We start from the raw sequence: 23,434 nt of genomic DNA, 5'->3' as shown, positions 1-23,434 counted from the left end.
CGGAGACGCGTGTTCTGTTTTCAAAAGGCAGCTGAACGAACCCGAAGAACCTCCTGGCTTTTTGCTGTAGTGCTTTCGGGTGAGACGGTGAAAGCTAAGCATTCACCAGGTTAAATAATGATTCGATCTGGAAGCAGCCTCGCCTCCGTTGTAGCACTGCTTGCAAGACATGGAAACAAGTCGGCGAAGAGCATTATATACAGCAGTATCAGACACAAGCACAGGTGAGACTTTGCCATTTTACGGTTGTACTGCCGTGGATAATATAGGATTGGGTTATATAACGCAGTGTCAAGGCAACTATCCTGGTTCTAGAAATATATGTGCAGGCACGTTATTTTCTGTTTTGTTCTAAAGGGAAAGTTCTAAGTTGTGCTTTTTGCAGGGTTTTTTTTTCCGTGACTATGACTTTCATTACACTAATTAAAGACGACAGTATTTATGCACGGTTGGACCGAGACGTTAGCACATGTAAAGGCAGACAAACAGGTGATAGTAGAAAATGGAGGAACTGGATGTGAAGTGCCCCACGTTACTATAACAGGTTTAGTAAGCAGTGGGCTACCTTCATTCTGGCTTCAAGCCAAGGTGAAAGTTCAGTTTTGTATTGTCCTACTCTCGTTGAAACGTACATTTCAGGGTCACTAGGGATAAGATCTTTGATTGTCTGATAAGCCCGCTTGTTTACTGAGATTCGTTCCGTGTTTAAAGTTCAGGACAGGGAATCTAATCCTTACTCACTTACTTTGCTGAATAATAAATTAATAATAAAAACAGAACCCAGGGTTTCCAGATTAATTTGTCTTGGATCATTAGGGCAGTTGGTCGCTTACTGTATATCCACAGTGATTTAATATTTTGGCTGTGGCACAATGTGATGTAACGACATAATAACTCCTTGGGTAGTAATTATACTGCATGTATTATTTAGTATAATAAAGTACTATTTTTTTAATGTAGAGCCGTTACATAGAGTTACTGTCTTTATAAAACTAAAATCTGCTACTCATTGTGTGTAGTATGTGGCCACATCCTGGAATTTGAAGGTATTCTCCACTTGTTGATTCCTGTCAATGATGACCATTGCTAGGACAATCAGGTATCCGGTCAGCCTGTAAGGGAGGTAACTTAAGTGATTTCAAGTAAATAATAATAATTGCTTACACTTATATAGTGCTTTTCTGGACACTCCACTCAAAGCACTTTACAGGTAATGGGGAATCCCCTCCACAACCCCCAATGTGCAGCATCCACCTGGATGATGCGACAGCAGCCATAGTGCGCCAGAACGCTCACCACACATCAGCTATCAGTGTTTACAGTATAGTGTCCCCGTCACTATACTGGGGCATTAGGACCAACATGGACCGCAGGGTGAGCACCCCCTGCTGGCCCCACTAACACCTCTTCCAGCAGCAACCTTAGTTTTTTCCAGGAGGTCTCCCATCCAGGTACTAATCAGGCTCACACCTGCTGAGCTTCAGTGTGTTGCCAGTTGTGAGTTGCAGGGTGATATGGCTGCTGGTCATAAATCCCCAATCCCCAATCATGTCTCTCTTATACAGACTTTAACACATCTATTTTTATGGTAGACCATATAATATATAGCATGTGGTCATTTTACATTAAGCTCCTGGTGTTCTAATGACTTTCTTAACTCGGGTGTTTAAGTTTTAATCAGTGTATTCTAGTTATTCCATCTATAAGTGAATCTGTACGTGCTGATTGGATTATCCAGAATTTCAACTATTTCTCAGTCGGAACACTTGAAAGCTAAAAGGATGTCATTATATAATCAAAGGATTATGTGGTTGAATTGTACAATTTTAGAAAGATCTGTCATATATTTTGGTGCTCACTAGTATCCAACTACTGAAACTGCTCAGTTCGAGGTAAGTCAAATAAATACTTGGAGAAAACTGGATTGTCTTGTCACTCTCAGGGTCAACGCATCATGTTCAGTTGGCACATGGTAATTACTAGAGGAAATGGGAGCTGTATTTGTCTCCACCAATGCAGAGATTAGGTCTTAAGCTGCTTGTTTGAAATATAACTCTTGGTGAAACTGGCCATTAAGCTTAGGTGTAACATGAATAGGTAAAAGAAAACATTGTTAAATAGTGCTGTGTTTAACACAGTACAACAATATGTAGACCTATAATGTTGTGACTGCTTAAAGGAAAAGAATGCAGTATACTTATCTGTACTGGAAAGAAAAGGTTCTTTCTTTAAAGATAATGATTGGCGTTGTAAAAGGTATTAGATAGCCTTTGAGCCATGAGAACTAAATCTATTGCAACGTTTAAGCAACCTTAAGAAACTGGTGTAATTGCAAACACTCACGTTATGCAGGCAGATCTGTTGCCACATTCATTTATTGTTGCTGTGTGAAAAATGGGGATCGCTAAAAGAAATGCATGTGGTCTCCTTAGATTCCTGACTGTTTTCTAGGATCTTTTCATTTATTTTCAATTTGCAAAGCAAAGAATTATGACTGGCCTCTAACAGTATTTGTCGAATGGTGAAAGCCACTGATGGCTGTTATCTGCAAACATATTCAGAGTCTATAGTGAAACGTAAACCAGAGGACACAATTGAAAACCATACGATAGTGCATAGTGTGGGAGGCTTTCCCTTTACCCAAAGAGATGTGGTAGTAGGGAACAAGCTGCTGCCCAGCCATGTTGTTATGTTGTTGAAACTGTTACCCTGGGTTCTTTCAACAACCAGCAGGGTATCAGTTAACTACTGACTTATTAAATGGTCTCCTCTTGTCTGTATCTTTTCTTATGTTCCTTCTATTAAGTTGACATCAGATGTTTCTCATAAAGAGAAAGCCACCATCAAATGACGTTCCAGGAATTTGTGATTGGGAGGAAGTTCTGAATTAACACGGGCTTTAGTACCTTTATGAAAAAGCACTGTTGGGGAAAATATTGGTGATTTTTCATTGTCTCCTCTTGGCACTTCAGGTGGAAGGATTAAGTAAATGAGTCATTGAGAATAATAAAAGGGTTCTGTTCTGTTAACAGGCAATAAGAATGAGTTAAGCACCATACTTTTTTTTTTCTTCAGTCTGAAACAGGGTTGACAGCTAATTCATTCCCAGGTGTTAAGCCGACATCATTTCTGCTTGTGCTAAAGAGATAAAATTCCAAAGATGCCGCTGGCTTTCAGAAAACTGTAATATTCCTCCGAAACATGCTGACAGCAGGTGAACAGCGAAGGCCCAGCTTCTCAGTGCTGGTTTCCGTGTGTTGCAGGACCTGTGACGTGGCGGTGGTTGGAGGTGGCATTGTGGGGCTGGCCACCGCGCGGGAGCTCATCCTGAGGCACCCCGCTCTGAGCTTCGTCGTCCTGGAGAAGGAGAAGGAACTGGGTAGAGTGCCTTGCAGAGTTACTGGGATAGGGCGTCCACTCTCTGCCCGCGGTGCTGCTCTCGGGGTTGGAGGGGAGCCTGGGGGCACGGTGTCGGGGGGGGGGGTATGTTCTATAGTCGGATTGTTTAAATAGCTGTTTTGTGACAGCTTTGCGCTGTGGAGAACTGGGATGCCGTGCGTGTGTGCTGGGGTGCACTCTCCTGTGGGCGAAGACAGGAGACGCTGAACAAATACACACAGGCCTTCCACACAAACAGTCCCATCATGGGCACAGATGATGGTTCCACTGAACTGGCATGGCGTCTGCTGGCATGTACTGTCACTGCCCAAAGGGAAGAGGAAATGTTTTCAAATGGTCACGTCCATTTCACCAAATACTCTGTTATCACTGTGATAGAAGATCGTTCTGTTCTAGTTATACCAGATACAGCTGAATCACAGGAGTGCTGTTTACTCTGAAAACAAACCATGTAGCTTCTAGCATTCATGTTTTGGGTACAAAATATGCCGTATTGTAGCCAAAATTCCGACACGAGTGTTTTGCAGGTTCACTGTTTTCTCATGTCTTTCAGCATTTCACCAGAGTGGACACAACAGTGGGGTGATCCACAGTGGGATTTACTACAAGCCGGGGTCTCTGAAGGCTAAGCTTTGTGTGCGAGGCGCTACTTTGACGTATGAATACTGTGAAAAGAAGGGCGTGCCCTACAGGCAGTGTGGCAAGGTGGGCACCAGACTGGGGGAGGGTATAACGTGTGATAGGGGAAGAGCTGTTGAATGCTGCAAGGTATTATCTGTCTTTGCTTTTGTTAGTGCTGAATGTTCTTCAGAATTTAAAAGGAAGGATTTGATTCAGTGCTGATGTACAACTCCTCGTACACCAGTTCCACCTACCCCTTGCAACATTTGAATGCTCAGATCTAAATTATGAAACAGGAAAGCGTATTTCAACATTCTGTAAGCCTGTAGGTTTTCCTGAAAAACACTGAGTTTGCAAGGTTGGTGTGCTGGATGGATTTAGTCTACGGTCCAAAGAGAACGAGTTCAGGTTGTCTGTTCATGCTGTGAATTGTTAAAGGACTCCTCATGCTGTAGGATGAGTTCCAGGCCTGAGTAAACAACAGGATTATTAAGAGAACTGATGCTTTTCTAGATGTCGAAGCATCCTTTAATACAGTGGTTCTAGGTAGCTGTATCAGCAAAAACCTCTCCCTTTAATACAGTGTCCTTCTAAAGGGGTCTTGTTCAGTCCTTGCCTTATAAATGGTGGTAAATATAGAAAACATCTAAGGATAGATCAAATTTTTTGCCTGCTTAATCAAATGAAGTAACTGAAGTATATAGTCGAGTCATGCTTGCATAAATTTGTAATGGGGAAAATGCCTGCAAACTTGAACTTCATAATTGTCCTGGTTTCTTAATGTTGTGGTTTCCTATGACTATTTCAGAGTATAGAACTTGCCATGTTTCTGTCGAGCTCATGGCATGTGTACGTCGGTGAAAAGCCATGTAATTCTGTGTGTTTCCATTACTATCGTAAAAGAAGAATCTTTTACCTCATCTGTCATAGAACTGACACGGGGAGAGATGGAATCTTTGTGAAGTTCCGTCTTTCCCAAGTAGTGTTGCACTGACTGCTCTTGCCCTGCTGGCAGCTGATTGTGGCAGTGGAGCAGGAGGAGATCCCACGCCTGCAGGCTCTGTATGAACGCGGCCAGCAGAACAACGTGCGTGACCTCAGGCTGATTGACGCCAAGGAAATTCGCGAGAGGGAGCCCTACTGCAGGGTAAGAGAGCAGCATGCCTGGCCTCTGTTAGTGTAAATCACATGAAGGGCATTTCTCCGTGAAACACCATTGATTGCTATGGAAGACCCATAAATCCTTTTTTGTTGTTGTCCTGAAGTATTTGTTATTGTTAAGTTAAACGTTTGTTGTTTAAGGTGGGTCCTTTTTGTACTTGTTGGTTTGAAATACAATTTTATGATCGCCTTTTGATTTATTGTTAAGTAATGCAGCCCAGTGTCATCCCAGGTAGTTCTTGAATGAATTGAATTCTCATGAACGTGTCAATTATCGGTGAAGTGTGTTTGGTCTGCTGCTCAGGGTCTTATGGCTCTGGACTCGCCCTACACTGGCATTGTTGACTGGCGACTGATGGCACTGAGCTATGCCAAGGACTTCCAGGAAATGGGTGGTGCCGTAGTTACCGAGTTCGAGGCAGCAGACATTGCCACGGTGACGGAGAGTCCTGCTGGCAGTATTGAAGGTATCTGAAATTTCCTGTGAGCTTTTTTAGAATTTAAGCATCTTATTTTTACAAAGTGCAATGAGTTTCTTATTTATTAATAACCGCTCCGAACAGCATTTTAGTTCTGTTTCAGCAGTGGTCACTAGATTAGACAGTACTGAAAACTGGACAAGGCTTTTAGGTTTTAAAAAAACTATTCTTGTAAAAGGTTACAGTGGATAATTCTTGAATATTTCAGGAATGAAGTATCCTATTGCCATCAGAAGTTCAAAGGTAAGCCCCCTTTCCCTCGGCCTTCATCTGAAGGTGGTGTGTCGTAGGAGGGTGAGCCCTCTTTAGTGCTCCTGTTCTGGGCAGTGGCGGTTTGCTTTGCGGTGCTGCTTCTCTTCGCTCCAGCTCTTTCCTAAGCCCGCTGTCCCCCTGCGTTGTGGCCACAGGGAGAAGAGGTGCAGTGCCGCTATGTGCTGACCTGCGGAGGCCTGTACTCCGATCGGCTCTCCCAGATCTCCGGCTGCAGCCCCGAGCCCCGCATCGTCCCCTTCCGGGGGGACTACCTGGTCCTCAAGCCCGAGAAGCACTACCTTGTCAAAGGCAACATCTACCCGGTGAGTCCAGTGTTCACGTCTGGTTTAATGGATGACCAGCTCATCTAGCCCTGCTGACACCTGGCAGCAGCTGAGTTACATACCGTTGAGCACAACTCTATAACAGCTGGCCAGCTTGCTTATCTAGCGATTGCCATCTCTGTAGCATGTACTGAGCATTGCCTCACGGGCGGGCTCTGTGGGGGTAAATTTATTGTCTTACTTCCACAAACTCCTCTTTTAGCTGATCTCAAAGTGGCTGTGGTCCCAGCTTAGTCTGCCCCGGCATTGTGTGTACAGGTCCCGGACCCCCGGTTCCCCTTCCTGGGGGTCCACTTCACCCCGCGGATGGACGGCAGTGTCTGGCTTGGGCCCAACGCTGTTCTTGCCTTCAAACGAGAGGGCTACCGAATCTACGACTTCAACACCCAGGACTTTGCTGACGCAGTCAGCTTCAGGTACCAGCAGCAGCTTCGCTAACGGTATTGCTCTCCCTGTGCACCATTTAGAAAAATAGGGTTGTATTTAATCACATACAGAATAGATAGTTGTTATACTCTGAAGGGACCTATGTCTGTTAGGAGATAACACTTAGGCCCTCAAGAAGTGTTGTACTGTTTTGTACATTCCCAGCTGGCTTAAGTTTCTCCACGGTCTTTTCTTTTGAGTGGGGGTGTAACTCATGTATCCTACACTTGATTCAGTCACATGAAAGGGACCAGGGTCTTGGCTAATTAGGGGTCTTGGTTAATTGTCCAAGGCTGACCTAACTGCCTAACTTTCTGACCTTGTTTACACCTTACATGGTAACCAACTGCTACTGACCAATCATGAATGTATGTTTTTGTATGGAAATTTTGCTCATTTTCAAGAGCAAAGGCCTGTTGCTGTCCTTAGGAAACTGAGGGAGAGACGAGGTTAACCTGTTAATTTCGTCTATCTTTCTCTATTTACTGCAATAATGAAGTCTCCAGCAAGGTTTACCAGAGTCATGTGGTTTACTTAGAAAAGGGTCAATCAACTGTTACGTTTATTGTGTGAATAAACAGTGAATGCAGGTTGGCTTTATATTTAATAAAAATAATGGGATAGTTCATTTTTTTTCTGGAGATAAACTCTTTGCAGCTCACTATGAAACAACATGGAAGAATATGGTCTCAACATTCCTCATCACTAACTGTTCAGAGTTGGAGAACTGGAGGCTGATCCTCCAGCAACTCCAGCAAAGAAAGTCTGAAATTGACTCCAGCACATCGGAGGTGGAGAAATGTATTTTTAGGTATTCTCTCTCTTTCAGGGGCTTATGGAAACTGGTGTTCAGGAATATAGCATATGGACTGGGGGAAATGTACAGAGGAGTTTTTGTCAGTGCGCAGGTGAAAATGCTGCAAAAATATATCCCAGAGTTGACTGCTAATGATGTTCTCAGGTGAGGATCTTCCAGCTTTAGAAAATTTAATTTAATCACCTATCCAGAAAACAAATATCATTTTTATTGCATGCTTTTGCTAGGTCTAATATTGTGTTTTATGTCTCCATGTTAGCATGATTTTTTTCAGTTACATAATAAGATTGACTTATTGAGTCATGGTTAAATAAAAAATTATACCTTCTATGCATTTGTAAATTCCAACTTTAGGATTAGGACAAAGCAGAAAGAAAGTTTTGTGAGTAAAGGTTTCAAACTTTGAAGCCACTTTGATTCTTTTTGCAGTTTCTAAGCTTTCCTTTACTTGGGGTAAGAATCAGATTCAAGAACAGGAGAAACTTCTTTACACAAAGGGTTGTGGGAGTATGGGACAAGCTACCCAGCCACATTGTCGAAGCCAATCAGCATACAACTGGATGAGATCCTCAGATCAATCAGCTACTAGCTAGCAAACGAGCTAGGAGGGCGAAAGGCCTCCTCTCGTTTGTACCTGTTCTAATGTTCTTATTGTTTCGGAACATGTGCCTAGATGTCGCTGTTGGAACAGGCCGGGCTGCTGAGTAACTGCGCGGTGTCGTGCTTTTCGTTTGCCAGGGGTCCTGCGGGTGTGCGCGCACAGGCGCTTGACCGTGATGGGAACCTGGTGGACGACTTTGTGTTCGACGGGGGCATCGGAGACCTGGGCAGTCGCGTTCTCCACGTGCGCAACGCCCCCTCGCCCGCTGCCACCTCCTCCCTCGCCATCGGGGAGATGATCGCTGACGAGGTGGAGAGCAGGTTCAACCTGTAGAGGGGGTGCCACCCCTCCCCGCAGGTCCCACAGCTCAGTCCCAAGCCCTCTCTGAAACCCCCTTACCTTGGAGACGCCTGCACGGATCTCTGTCTCTACGCTGCGCTGTAGTGTCGGGGCCAGTGGCCCTGCTGGGACTGAGAGCTGCAGTTAGTGTGTGGTGGGTGCAGTCGTTGACATAAGCATCTGCAGAGTGCCCATGTAAACCAGAATTTCTGAAGCTGAGAAACTTGGAAACCTCTCAAACAAATGAGGAGAACTTGCTTCAGAAGTGATGGGGAGTAAAGTGTGCACTTGAAGACTCGGCCTTAATGAGAATCTTATTATACAAATAGCTACATAACATCAGAAAAGTGTATAAACCCATACGAAGCCCTCCCTTTTTAATTCTTTATTTGCTTTAACCTAATCACTATTGATAAGAGGAAAAAAATATTTGTAAAAACAAATAAGGACATTAAGTGGCACCTTACCATTTTTAAAAGCTGCTTTTTTCAGTGCCCCATTGCCTTGGGCAGAGGACTGTTCAGTTTCATCCCACCTCAGAGTAAATGTAGCACTGTTTCCAGTCAGCCACAACTCACAGCTCATAGATGTCTTACTATTTATTGAGCTTTCTTGAGTGCGGAGCACTGTTATCCTTGAACTAACGTTTGAAGCTAGTTTGTTGATGCAAAGTCTTTGAACAGCCCACAAACCTTTACGAGAAAAAGAAGAGCAAAGGCCAGACAACTGCTAAAATAAGATCTCTAAAATAATGTATGGATCAGTCTTGAAGATGTTTTGGATCTTGCACAGGAAAGTGCTGAACTAAATCTGTAGCTCCTTACTCTTGTTAATAGTTAATGTTTTAATGAAGCTAGTACCTTTCCTGTTTGTTACATGTTGGTAAAAACTTGACAGTGAGAGGGGAAAAGTTGGTTAAGTGCCTCAGTGCTCTTTTATTCTTTTCTTTCTGGGCTTCCTTACCAAACCCTGGTACGTGTTGTGTCTTGCCCTACTCCCGGCTACCTCAAGCACCAGCTAACAGGAAGCACGTATAAGTAGATAGGAGCATGAAGTAATGAAGAGTTACATGAAAATGTTGGAAACATCATTTTTTGTTTGTAAACTCATGATTTTGTGATTATTTCTCTGTAGGTCTGTACCGGTTATCTTAAATTATATATATATTTTAGACAACATTACCTTACCATATTGCCCCAGTTGTGCATTGCACCCTTTAGCCTGTCTAAAGTTTAGTTTTAATTAAGAGTCACCAATTGCTTTTTGTTACAGATCTAGGATAGCCTACAATGTTTTTTTTAGAGAGAATCCTGACCGACTAATGTCAGCCTTTCAGTTGCCTGAGCTCCTCCACGTGGGGAGTCCACGTCACTGCTGCCTGGCGACGTGACTGATGCTCAAACCTGCAATGCTTGAAACTTGAAATATTGCATCAACATCCCAGCCTGAAGCTTGGATCATAGAGATCGACCTGTTCTTGACATTGTGCCTTTACCAGCTGAGCCACTCAGGACCTCCTGAACATAAGACTTTACAATATACCCACGTCCTAATCAAAGTGAAGCCCTGGGCTTTAGAGAAAAGGTTTGGCGTTCTATTCCCACGGGATCTGGTGAGAATTCGCACAAGATGTGGTGAGAACCTTGGTGAGCTCCCCTCCTCCCCCCACCCCCCCCAAAGGTGCACTGCCTTCCTTTTGTTTAACTCTGGGGTTCGCAGTCTGGGGTCTCAAGACCACTGTAGGCTTACAGAAGCTGTCCAGGGGCTACTATAGACTCATAATTGCTCAAGAAAAAGAGGCTGTAGATTCTAATCTTGTCTGGCACATTTATTAATTGGGCGAATTTATTTTATACATGCCATCCGATCACTGTTGGGTGTTATTTAATCTGTTCATCCTCAGTAGATGTTGAGTTATGCTGATCTTCTTACCACAAGACCATGTACCAGTAGTTTCAAATCTTTGTTCTACTCTAGAGATGTTTTTTTTTTATTATCTGATCTGCAATGTTTACAGTAGATCTACTGAGATGCAGTTGTGATTTTTATCATTTCAAATATATGTACTAATTTCAGTTTATTATACCAACTTTGAAAATATCCCCGAGAGCCTCAATTCTAACTAAGAACTATCATTACATGTTTTGTTTGTGATAAAGAATGTATAGATATACAGTAATTACTTTTTAAGGATTGTGAAAGTACAGTATTTTTTCATGTCTGGACACTTTAAGAATTCTTGTGATGTTATAGCATTAGCTGAAGGTCATTAAATTATTATTCTTTTACTGAAAAGTAGAAGCAAGTGTGGTTGTATAGCTTCATCTCCTAGAAATGAACTTCTTTCTTCTCTTTTTGAAGGATAAAATGCACATCCTCAGTAATTGGAGCACACTGTTAGTCATCAGCTGTGCAAAGGTTTGCAAAGATGGTCATCTTAATAATGCACTCCAGGAGCTGATTAGAAAACTGGGATTTTTAAACGCTTTTTGATCCATGTTTATGTCTGGATTCTGAAGTCCCCCTTAAAATACTGTATATTCTGGAGATTTTTCTAAGAAACGCGGGGGGGGGGGGGGAAACACCTAATTTTGAATGAAAACACTGAATAAGTGCATTGTGTTTAGGGGAATTGTATCTTGTATTTAACTGTATCTAACACCCTTGTAGAACTTGGAAACTGATTTTCATTATTTGGATTCCCTTTTAGAATTTATTCATATTCATTTTTTTTTAAAATATAGGGCACATTTCTTTACATATTGATGCACAATGGCAATGCTGCAGTCCAAGTCTTACATTAGAAAGTCATTGAGTTAGACAGAGTTGTTTATCTTTTAAATATAAAACAGTTTTATTGTTCAATTTATTGAAAGTCATATGATCTTATAAACATTACATCCCACATTTGGTCAGATGATTTAAAATTACCAAAACATTTTTCAATGATAAAGAATCATAAGTAGCCATTCAACATTACACAATTTAATCATAGCAAGGACAGTAAAAGATAAAGACTGCTTAATTGCTGTCATGCCAACATGAATGCAGACTGGGAGAGAATTCTGCATCTCATTCTGCAAAAGTTGCAGAATGAGATGTTCTGCTTCAGCAAAGGACAAACTAGTCCAAAGTAACTAAGAAGCTGGCTTGTTGGGGGACAGGCCACATCCTGAAAGGCAGAAGGTGACCATTCTGTGTCCAGTGGCACCAACACAAGAAATTTCAGGTATGCTGTAAATTACCCGTACGTGAGCAGACCACCAACACCTCATGGCCATGAGAGTAAGGTTGCTGTTGAGGGGTAACATTGACAGCTAAGAGGTGATCTGGATGAAGAATCTCAGAAATGGTGGCAGAGAGGGTGGTGGAGTATATTATTCACTGATCTCTATCATTTTGGCCTTGACAGGTCTGTATATTGAAAGGTTGTAGTGAACATGATACTGGCTGTTGTTGCTCATTCCAACAGATATGGCTGAGGAGGTGTGATGTGGGGAGTTACCTCCTTGAGCATGATCAGCCTTCGGTGCACACTGAGGAGAACCTTACTGCTCAGCAGTACAGTGACAAGGGCCTTGAGCAGATGGGTTTATTGTTCCTTACTGCAGATGTCAGAGTCTTGATTTTCTTGTACGACAATGCAAGACCACACAATGCTAGGGTTACAAGGGCATTAATGTAAAAAACAATGTAGAAGACTTGTTGTGGACATCTTTTTTTTTTCTCTTGAGCTAATTCCAGAATGATAAAGTCATCAACAGGTGTTTGGCTGACACTTAACTCTTGCATTTGGAGATTATTTTTTTCATGGTCTCTACAAGTTACTCCATAAAACCACATTCTTCTGAACAATGGTGCAGCATATCTAAAAGCTCTCTGATTTCAGCATTCTAAAAGTAGAACAGCAACCACACTCTTTTCAAGAATAATATTTTGATTTTTCTCCTGGCACGTTTCTTTTGCTAAAAGTGTGTTTTGGAAAAGTGGGGCATTTGGGTGCTGTGGTTACCAAGGTTTTAGTGTAATATAAGATAGGTGCTATATAGGTTTAGATTTTATTGTATAAATGCTATACTTTTATAGGACGCCCACACAAATTATTAATATGGGAATATGGAAAACGTCAGCAAGTGTTTGAGGCGAGACACATTCTGTCCACGTGGTGGCAGTGTTATACCTAATATACTTATAACTTGCAATCTTTTAGTAGCAAAGAGTACACTACTAACTAGCAAATCTCCTTTCAATACTTGGTAATTATATTACTTGATATGGCACTAACAATTTTCACATCTTACATACAAAACACTGGCAGGATAATAAAACCCTTTTCAAGATATTTGAGCATGCCATCAGTAATACCCAACAAGATTTTTTATTAATACACTACTTTCCCATCTGCGTCTTCGTTTATGTGTGGGTGTGAGAAATGAAAATAGCTGGTTATTCTTCCCTTTTTATTTTGATTCGTCATGACATCGTTTGCCTAATTTTGGGAAGGTGTTCGGTGGGGGAAAAGAGGCTCCCTTCTTAGGAGAATGATTACGGTTACGGTTAGTTGACTCACATCTACATCAACAACATGTTTTTCAGTGTCGGGTATCAGGTGGCGACTTCTGGTATAGTAAAGCCTGTTCTATATTCACCTCCAACAAATCTCCTTTAAATATAAGATACTGGCGCCATTTTAATTTTAACAAATAGGCGCTGACTATTCTATTGTCATTTATTAAACGAAGAGGGGAAACTCTCGGGGAGCTGGCTAATTCCTCTCGACCTCTCCGGCGGTCCCTCCCTCTCTCGCCCCCCCCTCCCCCTGACGCAGGCGAGGAAAGTGTGAAGCGGCGACGCTGGGAACGCTAGTGAGCGCCCGAGATTTTCCAGACATGGATCCGCACTCACAGACGGGAAGCTGTGCCTCCGGAGTCGGGGACTAACAACAACAACAACAACACCGATTACAGCGCAGCCTTGCTCTGGCGGCGGCGGTGGGGGCACGGGGGACAGCGGGAAATGAAACACGCTGCGTGCGGGAGTTTGTTTTTGGGGTGCACGGTCGGCCGAGGCGGAGAAAAATGACAGTTTGTTACACGAACCGGACTGAAGAAACTCTTCCCTTTCGGAATTGAATGAAGAGTCTCCTGTCACCGCTGTCTGTGTTGCTCGGAGTGCACCTAGCTAAGGCCACATACATGCAGAAATGCCCGTGTAGTGCCGAGGGACGCAGGAAGAGGCTTCTGTGGCCAAAGCAGACGTAGGAGCAAAAGCCGAGAATAAGATGTAGTAACTTTTTTTTTTGCCTTGTTTTTTTTTCAGAAAATGGCATCTCGTTAAAAATTGCTTTCTGGTTTTGCAGCCTTCACGTTTAAAAGTGCCACTGCGGGGAGGAAAAGGCAACAAACTAGCCACAGTAAGAGCTGGGGGTCCTTTCACTAGCTACCCGTAGGGTACAACAGAGAATAAAGCTATTTTATATATGTAAAAGATATTAAAAGCTTTGAATTCCGTTCTCATTTCGTCCGTTCACGGATCCCCGCTATTGGCTACATCTTGGGATTTCTTTTTTTTGCAAACAAGTTTATTTCAAGCAACTTCATTTTTGTCCCCAGAGTGTGCTGTGCTTCAGTTTTCTAGATCTTTTTTTTTTTTTTTGCCTTTGCTGGGACTGTCCGACCCACCCACTGAAGGAGCAGCCGGGGCCGATGCGGGCAGTCCAGCCCCGGCCATGGCAACGCGAGGAGCCGCATCGTCCGCAGCCATGCAGCCGCAGCAAATATACGACTTTTCCAGTGAAGAGAACAGCCACAAATGGAGAGGCCTCTTCGTGCTAGCTCTGCGAAAGGTAAGAAATGGGAGCCATAGGGGGTGTAATGTGTAATAATACTAAAGTCAACGCGTTTGGGGGGGCTGTTTTGAGATTGGCAATAGGTGTGGATGTGGAAAGCCTCTTATTTCTAGCATCTTGGCGTGCCTTAATACACCCGTAGTTACAATATTAATCATTTCCCGTTGACCGCATATTTTTAATTCAAACCGGGGGCTATATCTGGCCTTCAGTGATGAGAGTAACAGCACGTTACCTGCTTAGAAACGGCTCTTCTCCTCTCTCTCTTGACGTGCTGTTAACGTGCGCAGGAAGTCTCGCCTTTTCCCTACTCACGCAGCGGCGGCGCGCGGGGCTGGGGCTCTGGGTCGGACCCTCACCTCTCCCGAGGTGCTGTACAGCGTCGTGTTCACATCACGCCCGACCGCTGCGGGGGTTCGGGGACTGAACGTAGCCGTACAAGGATCAAGTGCAGTTATAATGCACGTCAAGTGTCCGTTGAAGGGGGTCCGGGAATAACACCTTGATTGTCGTGAAGCAGAAACGGCTTCTGACTGGGGGACTCCTCATGGACGGTCATGTGGGTTCGCAGGCATACTGAGTTAATCGGCAGCCCAGGGACCGGTTCGGATCAGCCGGGGTGCCGCCATTCGTCTGTCATTAGTAAAATACTTTCATGTTTATAGGTAATCTGCTGCCCTGTTGTGCTGCCTTCAAACTTGTGACTTCTGTGGATGGATCAGTCTGACTTGTTTGAAGTTTTAGGGCAGCTGTTTTTTTTTTTAAACGCGTGCGCATTAAAAGTGATTCACCAACGCTGTGCGGGAACACCTGAACTCTATAAACAATTTCTTACTTTAGATTTTTTTTATCGACGACAAAACACGAAAACGCATTTGCACCAGTCTCAGCGTAATGGCAGTATGAGGGAAGTGACCTCCTTTTGACCTTAAAAAGCATTTGAGATGAGCATTGACTTTTGTTTGAATCTGCTTTGAGAAAGTTTTCTCTGTCCAAACCTCTTATCCCATTCCCTACACAGTGATCAGCGGAAGTCTTAAAAGCACTTCTTAAATTCTAGTTTTTAATATTTTCCAAAACACCTTTGCCTTTTAAGGTGTATGTTCGAAGTTGCCGGACATGGATCTTTTTATTCATTTAACTAAACTTTTATTGATGTGCAAAACTATGATACACAACTGATTTTTCTGTAACGGACCTAACCCAGCATTCTCTAATTTCTCTTTCACTAACTGATTATTTTTAACTGACCAAATCTGCTTTTGTTCTTAGCTGTCCACCCCTGACTTTAAAGTTAAGGAATGAAGATTTGTGTGGCTGCAGTATTGACTGCAGTGTTGACTTTTTGTACTTGCAGTCTCTAGTGTTAACCATCCATTGCTTTTCATGGGATCTTGTTCATATATACAGTATATATGAACATTTTGTCCCTCATTTTATCTCTGCAGATAGGTTATTATTAATAGAGATTACGGTATCTTAAAGAGAGTGAAATAGGAAGGCAACACACAGGGGAAATCTATAAATCACATCTTTATTTTAGAATAAAGTGATCCAAAAGCTGAAAGGAGACCTAGTGGTTTCATATACAACAGTATTTGAATAAATGTTTGGTAAGGGGACAGTTCATGTACACATTTATTGATGAGGAGGAAGGATCTTGATGGTGTTTTATGGTTTTGAATGCAGATCTCATATGCTGTGTGTGAGGATAAGAGTTGCCTTTTCTGCTAGCAGCGATATGAACATTGAGGATCTGTACCTAGAGGCATCGTGCCAAGCGGTAACTTTATACATCAGCTACTGAGTTGAATATGTTCAGAATTGCGTAATCATTCAGCTCCCACTGTAAAACTAAGCCAAACAAAATCCTCCGTTTTCAACGTCAGACGTAAAACTCCCTACGCTTTTTCTGCATAGCGAAAAAGGAATATGAAACTGATGTTAATGCCTGTTGAAGAAGAAAATGACAGTTGAATGAAAAAAGAACATGAAACTGACGTTAATGCATGTTGAAGAAGAAAATGACAGTTTGTTACACGAACCGGACTGAAGAAACTCTTCCCTTTCGGAATTGAATGAAGAGTCTCCTGTCACCGCTGCCTGTGTTGCTCGGAGTGCACCTAGCTAAGGCCACATACATGCAGAAATGCCCGTGTAGTGCCGAGGGACGCAGGAGGCAGCTTCTGTGGCCAAAGCAGACGTAGGAGAAAAAGCCGAGAATAAGACGTAGTAACTTTTTTGTTTTGCCTTGTGTTTTTTCAGAAAATGACATCTCGTTAAAAATTGCTTTCTGGTTTTGCAGCCTTCACGTTTAAAAGTGCCACTGCGGGGAGGAAAAGGCAACAAACTAGCCACAGTAAGAGCTGGGGGTCCACGAATAACATGAAACTGATGTTAATGCCTGTTGAACCTTTCCTGTCTGCTTCAGTCTTTTGAATGATGCTATGGCAGGAGGCTGGGATTCAGAGTGTGTGCTAGACTTAACCCAAGCTGTTTTCTTTACCTGCAAGGGAACACAACCATGGTGACCTAATGAAAAGAGTTACAGCTTCTAGTTAGAAGAATCTACAGTGGATGTAAATCTGTCACTTTTAACGAGTGTGAAATGAAGCCTGGAACTTGAATACTAGTGGCCCCGGTCAAATCTTTTGGCATCCGCTCCGCTGATAAAGCCATGTCGTCTTCACCACAGCACCCATGCCTGGTGCTCCAGCTGGTGTGTTGAGTGGAGACGGAAAGAGCTTGGGTGTGCGAGAGCCTCCTACCCTGCGGCCCGTTGAAGAGGTTCTGGAAGCAGGACCTGTGGAAAACGGGGACAGTCCAAATCCCCCCCCCCCCCCTTCCCACCAGGGCACACTGCGGGTATCATTTAAGCCAATCCCACATTCCCCAGCGTGGTCTGAGACGCCCTTGTGTTGTTGCCAAAACCTCATCCTTTTGGGAGTGTAGCGCACGGAAATTGCCTTTTTTACAGATGGGTTTTAGTGATTGCTTGGTTTATTTTAGTAATGTTATGGGTGCTTTGCTAAAAAAAAAAAAACATTGCTGGCCATATCCTTCTTAGGTAAAAAAAAACAATTGAGTGGTTTGGATATCATACAAAGACAAGGTCTGTAATTGCTTCTGTCATTTGTCTCCTACAGATCCCTTTGTCTGGCTGGTATTATTATTTTATATATTCCCTGAGGTAAAAGCTCAATTTTATGAGCATGATTCTTAGAAAAACTGCCTAATACTAGGCTATCTGTCCTGTCAGATTTTATATTTGCCTGAAATGTTTGGAATGTTTTCTTTAACAAACATAGCTTCTCCTAATAGGAGGTTCTTACAACTGGATCCATTTGTGCTAGTTCTGTGTTTGTGGTTTATTAGATGCCACTGATAGGTCCCATATGGGCTCAGAAGCTGAAATCATTAGACAGAGACATGTCTAGAGTGTTCAGTAATCTTTGAACTGCCTGCTACAATAACATAGTGCTGATCATGGGCTAAATAATTGCTTCAGCACAGTAGCTACTGTATAAATCTCATTACAAAGAGATGAAATGTTTGTTGCTGCTAATTGCCATAAGTCTGCCTTCCTACATTGTGACATGTCAAACCGTCTTTAACTGCGTACCTTCTTCTGAATGGATTTATTTTCTCTTGATATTGTAGATTATATTTCAGCTTCCCAAAGAAGGCTGAAGAAGGAGTTTAAAGATCGAGAAGTTGAGATGTCCATTTTGAAATTGACTCTTAAAATGATAAAGTTCACCAAAAGATACAGTACCTTATAGCTGAAGCAAATTCACAGCGATTTCAGGAAAATTACAATCTTTTTGTAAAATTACAAAATTGCGATCTTTGGCAGGCATACTGCCATTTTATTTGAATAGACATGGGTAGATTCATTATACTGATTAACATTTGTCATCAGCAGGAAGTCTAATGTGGACGCGTCAAAGGCTGGTAATGCGTGTGACCACTGTATCCACTGTGGAAGCTTGTGTTATCCCATTTCTCTCTTAGGGCCTGGACAAAAGTGTGCCTGTTCTCTGGTCTCTGAGCCTTAGATGCCACATGTCTTCCCAGTTCATGCCACAAGTGTTCAATGAAGCTCAGGTGTGGCGATGGGGACATCCATGACCTGTACCGTCACATCCTGACTTCACACAGAAAGCCACTGTTACATGAGCAGCATGAGGACATGTGTTGTCCAGGTGGGGTGTTTCCACTGCAGGATGAGCCTACAGGAAAAGGAGCAAGTGAGATTCTTAGAATTGATCAATGTAGTGACATGCAGTCAGGTTGCCATCAATCACAACAAGTGAAGTTACATAAGCAAATTACAACAGTGTCTATAGCAACTAGACGCTCCTACCCAGACCATCACACTTGGACCTCCCCATAAGTTGTCTGTTGTGGATTGACATTTTGCCACACTCACTGATGTACATAATGGATGCCTGCAAAAAATCTTGTTTCATCACTATAGAACATTTGACTGCACTGCTGGCAAATCTAGAGTTTTACTCTAACTTACTGGTGGTATGTACAGAATGAAACGTGTTCTTTATATGCAGTTGTGTTTTTCTTTATTTTCACCAGGCCCTATATTCAACAGGTTAAATCACCCCTTTACCTTTATCCAGCCATCTCTCTGATTTTGCAGGTGAATTTGTATGCAACAGTAGAATACCACTTGAGTGCCACAGTCAGTCATGAATAATCCGAAGGAGAGGGACCCAAAAATGTAATTTCTTGAGAAAATGTTTTTAATGCTGCTAGATGATTGTTGAACAACGCAGGACAGTAGTCCAATTGCATACATACTGTACCTCGTACCATTAAATGTTAGGAGGGGGGTGTTAGTTTATTATAATGCTTTTAAAAAAGTGAGATTTATCACTATACAGTAATTTTATGTTCTCTTTTGATACCCTGAAGATGGGCATCTTTCTCACTTTTATTCAACTCCTTTTGTTAGACTTCTGAGTCGGTGATGCACTGAATTCTGTTTTTTTTTTCTATCAGCTCAATTAAGAAGCAATCTAATCTTGCTGAGCCAGTCTTGAGTGAACTAATTACAGTTTTTAGTGTAATGTGTTACGTGACAGCTGGTTTTGTATTGTCTTTGTTTCTGGAAATTCAGAAGTATGAGGTATTTATTCAGACCTAAGTAGAGAGTGACTATTTGAATACAGGTTAGAAAATAAAAGGGCTGAGTGCTTAATCTCCTCTGGTGGGAATGTTTTTACTGCGTGTTTGAACCTGTCGACACTCACCAGATGCTTACATCTAATCATTTTCTACTCATCACTGATTATTGAAAGGTAATGGAGCTAATAATTTCATGATTTGCAAACGGAATGTCCTTATTCAGATAAACTGACACTGCCCATTATACCTGCTTAGATCAGTGGTGGGCAACAGTGCTTTAGGTACTGTTGGCGTCTTTGAATCATTGCTAAAGTATTTTAAAAATTAGCAATTTCTTAACCAACTAATTACGTTAATGAAGTAACTGAGCTCCAGTGAAACAAAAACAAGATAGAGAATGAAGGAAATCTGTACTTTTACTCTCTACTAAAACCTTTATTCTTAAATATCTACTGAATATAAAATATCTAGAACAGGTATTTCAAACTGAAAGTATTGAGGCTGTGAAACTGTAGATGATCCTGTTTAACAGTGCCACACTAGTTTAGTGAGTTCGATTTAAATAGCTTTCATTTTGCATGATTGCAGCATGGCAATGTTACAGAATCTGAAAATTGCAACACATGTTACAGCCCCTGTTTCCTCCCAGTAATTAACCCTGGCACATTACAAATAACTGTGGAGGTGGCCTAAACCCCTTGCACTCAAGTACCACCGGAAGTGCGGGTTTTAGGACAAATCTAGTCCCAATTGAACAGGATGTTGCAGCTGTCTAATTGTGGAAAAACTTTTTTTTTTGGTGTGTGTGGATAGGAGAAAACCCAACTTTTTTTCAGAAAGCAGTCGAGTCTTCCAAGGGAACACGAATGACAAATGCATGCCGGGCAGAGCGGGAGATGATGAGGTGTTTGAGAATTAATTCCCTTCCTTTCCTGGCGTCCGGCTGAATTTTTCCCTGCCCTAGAGAGTCAAGATCAGCTCCACTGTCATTCCATCGCTCAGCCCGATATTTTTTTTGCATGGATGCACACTTCAGTTGGATTTCAGAGTGAAAGTCCTGGATGTTTGTAAACTGTAACAGTGTTCCCATGGTATCCTGGCCAGTCATCAGTTACCGGAATCGGGATTGGAAACTGAAAGGCAGCAGAGCATGACAGAAGCATTGTTGTGTCTGTGCTCTCATCTCGTTCTTTCTCACCCCGTCTTATTCCCGGTTTGAAGGTTTGAACTGGTGACCTAGCGACATGGGCAGCACAGCTGTATAAACAATGGCCTCACTGTGGCTGGTTATTGTTAATTTTTTCATTTATTCATCTGCACTTATTTTTAGAAATGTGCGATTGCAGAGCTGGCACGTGATCTGGTGATCACCTTATAGTGTGATTGTGGTGTGTGAGAGTGGAGGGAAGGAGTTACGTAAGTGATTGTGTAATGTGCTTGGTGTAAAGAACTCTTAAGGGAGAGGAGTTCCCCCTTGTTTTGAAGTTTTTGAAGTGTTTCCATGTCACAGAGGGTAGTTATGAAATGAACGGCTCCACACATCTGAAGGGGAGTCGGTGTGAATCTCTAAAATTCATTCAGCGGTCATGATAATTACAGGCTCCAACCGCCTTGATAAGAACTTAAACAATGTCTTAACAGACAACTAGAGATCAGGTATTCTCTCATAGGCAATTAAGAGATGCATCAGATGGATTAAAGAAGGACCCTACAGAAGCAGAGCTGAAAACCATCGTTCTGCAGAACACTGTCTCCTGTCCCCTGTTAATGGGGCATGGATTGGGAAATTCTAGTCCAAGTGGAAGAGTGTTACCTACTGGCCCACCAACACTACTTACAAGCAGGAGCATAGCCAGGAATTGATTTTTGGGTGGGCCTGTGCAAAAGTGGGTGGCCTGGGCTCTAACTGACCGTCCTGCCAGCATAGGGGCACCCCTCCAATTTACCATGCAATCCTCGAGCAGTATAATCAAACAGCAGAATTAGCTGAACCTTGTACAGTGCCTTGCGAAAGTATTCGGCCCCCTTGAACTTTTCAACCTTTTGCCACATTTCAGGCTTCAAACATAAAGATATAATTTTTTTATTTTATGTGAAGAATCACCAACAAGTGGGACACAATTGTGAAGTGGAACGAAATCTATTGGATTTTTGAAACTTTTTTAACTAATAAAAAAAATGAAAAGTGGGGCGTGCAAAATTATTTGGCCCCCTTGCGTTAATACTTTGTAGAGCCACCTTTTGCTGCGATTACAGCTGCAAGTCGCTTGGGGTATGTCTCTATCAGTTTTGCACATCGAGAGACTGAAATTCTTGCCCATTCTTCCTTGCAAAACAGCTCGAGCTCAGTGAGGTTGGATGGAGAGGGTTTGTGAACAGCAGTTTTCAGCTCTTTCCACAGATTCTCGATTGGATTCAGGTCTGGACTTTGACTTGGCCATTCAAACACCTGGATACGTTTATTTGTGAACCATTCCTTTGTAGATTTTGCTGTATGTTTGGGATCATTGTCTTGTTGGAAGATAAATCTCCGTCCCAGTTTCAGGTCTTTTGCAGACTCCAACAGGTTTTCATCCAGAATGGTCCTGTATTTGGCTGCATCCATCTTCCCCTCAATTTTAACCATCTTCCCTGTCCCTGCTGAAGAAAAGCAGGCCCAAACCATGATGCTGCCACCACCATGTTTGACAGTGGGGATGGTGTGTTGAGGGTGATGAGCTGTGTTGCTTTTACGCCAAACATATCGTTTTGCATTGTGGCCAAAAAGTTCGATTTTGGTTTCATCTGACCAGAGCACCTTCTTCCACATGTTTGGGGTGTCTCCCAGGTGGCTTGTGGCAAACTTTAGACGAGACTTTTTATGGATATCGTTGAGAAATGGCTTTCTTCTTGCCACTCTTCCATAAAGGCCAGATTTGTGCAGTGTAAGACTGATTGTTGTCCTATGGACAGACTCTCCCACCTCAGCTGTAGTTCTCTGCAGTTCATCCAGAGTGATCATGGGCCTCTTGGCTGCATCTCTGATCAGTCTTCTCCTTGTCTGAGCTGAAAGTTTAGAGGGACGGCCAGGTCTTGGTAGATTTGCAGTGGTCTGATACTCCTTCCATTTCAAGATGATCGCTTGCACAGTGCTCCTTGGGATGTTTGAAGCTTGGGAAATCTTTTTGTATCCAAATCCGGCTTTAAACTTCTCCACAACAGTATTACGGACCTGCCTGGTGTGGTCCTTGGTCTTCATGATGCTCTCTGCGCTTTCAACAGAACCTTGAGACTATCACAGAGCAGGTGCATTTATACAGAGACTTGATTACACACAGGTGGATTCTATTTATCACCATCAGTCATTTAGGACAACATTGGATCATTCAGAGATCCTCGCTGAACTTCTGGAGTGAGTTTGCTGCACTGAAAGTAAAGGGGCCGAATAATTTTGCACGCCCCCCTTTTCATTTTTTTATTAGTTAAAAAAGTTTCAAAAATCCAATAGATTTCGTTACTCTTCACAATTGTGTCCCACTTGTTGGTGATTCTTCACATAAAATAAAAAATGTATATCTTTATGTTTGAAGCCTGAAATGTGGCAAAAGGTTGAAAAGTTCAAGGGGGCCGAATACTTTCGCAAGGCACTGTATATACATACAAACCGGTCTCATTCGTTAGTGCTACGTTTGCTGCTTTCGTTCCTAAGATATAGCGCCTTGGTTTTCCGGTGATCACGTGACCATGCACGGTGCCTTTGAACTCCAGTGACCCCCGTCTGCCGAGCTCAAGCGTCTGTTACCGGTGCGAGAGTAACAGTTCTGCAATTGTGTTCCTCTGTTTGCCCGAGTTGGGGGCGGCGGTGGGTTTTGCATTTAATATCGGTGTCTTTTGTGCGTTTGTGTGAGCAGGAAAATTAAATTTTTCACATACCCTAATCAGAAGAGTTGCGGGTGTCGTCTAAAAAAGCGAACACTAGGAAACAATTGCATGTTCTTACCAAGAGGCTTTAACGAGCACGTC

The 23,434-nt window shown here is 42.6% G+C and overlaps 2 protein-coding genes across 5 annotated transcripts in view; both read left to right on the top strand.

The window, feature by feature from the left end:
* Positions 1-16: 16 nt before the first annotated feature.
* On the top strand, positions 17-10,734 carry l2hgdh (L-2-hydroxyglutarate dehydrogenase). 2 transcript variants are annotated; one of them, XR_011190228.1, is made up of 11 exons: positions 17-224; positions 3,264-3,379; positions 3,953-4,104; positions 5,036-5,167; positions 5,486-5,648; positions 5,869-5,903; positions 6,068-6,235; positions 6,515-6,672; positions 7,512-7,643; positions 8,238-10,085; positions 10,120-10,734. XR_011190228.1 is itself a non-coding variant. In XM_069193251.1 (10 exons), the coding sequence occupies exons 1-10, from the start codon at positions 118-120 to the stop codon at positions 8,431-8,433; spliced, it is 1,359 nt and encodes a 452-aa protein (XP_069049352.1). In that variant the 5' UTR covers positions 17-117; the 3' UTR covers positions 8,434-10,734. The 2 variants fall into 2 exon arrangements, 1 of the variants encoding a protein (XP_069049352.1); XM_069193251.1 differs by having other exon boundaries at positions 8,238-10,734.
* A 2,470-nt stretch (positions 10,735-13,204) lies between these two features.
* Positions 13,205-23,434, top strand: part of sos2 (son of sevenless homolog 2 (Drosophila)) — a 54,907-nt gene continuing 44,677 nt past the window's right edge. Inside the window, exons 1-2 of one of the 3 annotated variants that reach the window (XM_069193250.1) lie at positions 13,205-14,284; positions 16,593-16,646. In XM_069193250.1, the coding sequence (XP_069049351.1) occupies positions 14,168-14,284; positions 16,593-16,646 (171 nt within the window). In that variant the 5' untranslated portion in view covers positions 13,205-14,167. The remainder of the gene's footprint in view (positions 14,285-16,592; positions 16,647-23,434) is intronic. The other 2 variants (XM_069193249.1, XM_015350846.2) reach the window with 2 other exon arrangements.

Source organism: Lepisosteus oculatus, chromosome 8 (assembly GCF_040954835.1).
Source record: "Lepisosteus oculatus isolate fLepOcu1 chromosome 8, fLepOcu1.hap2, whole genome shotgun sequence".
Taxonomy (NCBI): Eukaryota; Metazoa; Chordata; class Actinopteri; order Semionotiformes; family Lepisosteidae; genus Lepisosteus; species Lepisosteus oculatus.
Note: the sequence above shows the minus strand (reverse complement) of the source record. Positions and strands in the feature narration are given on the sequence as shown.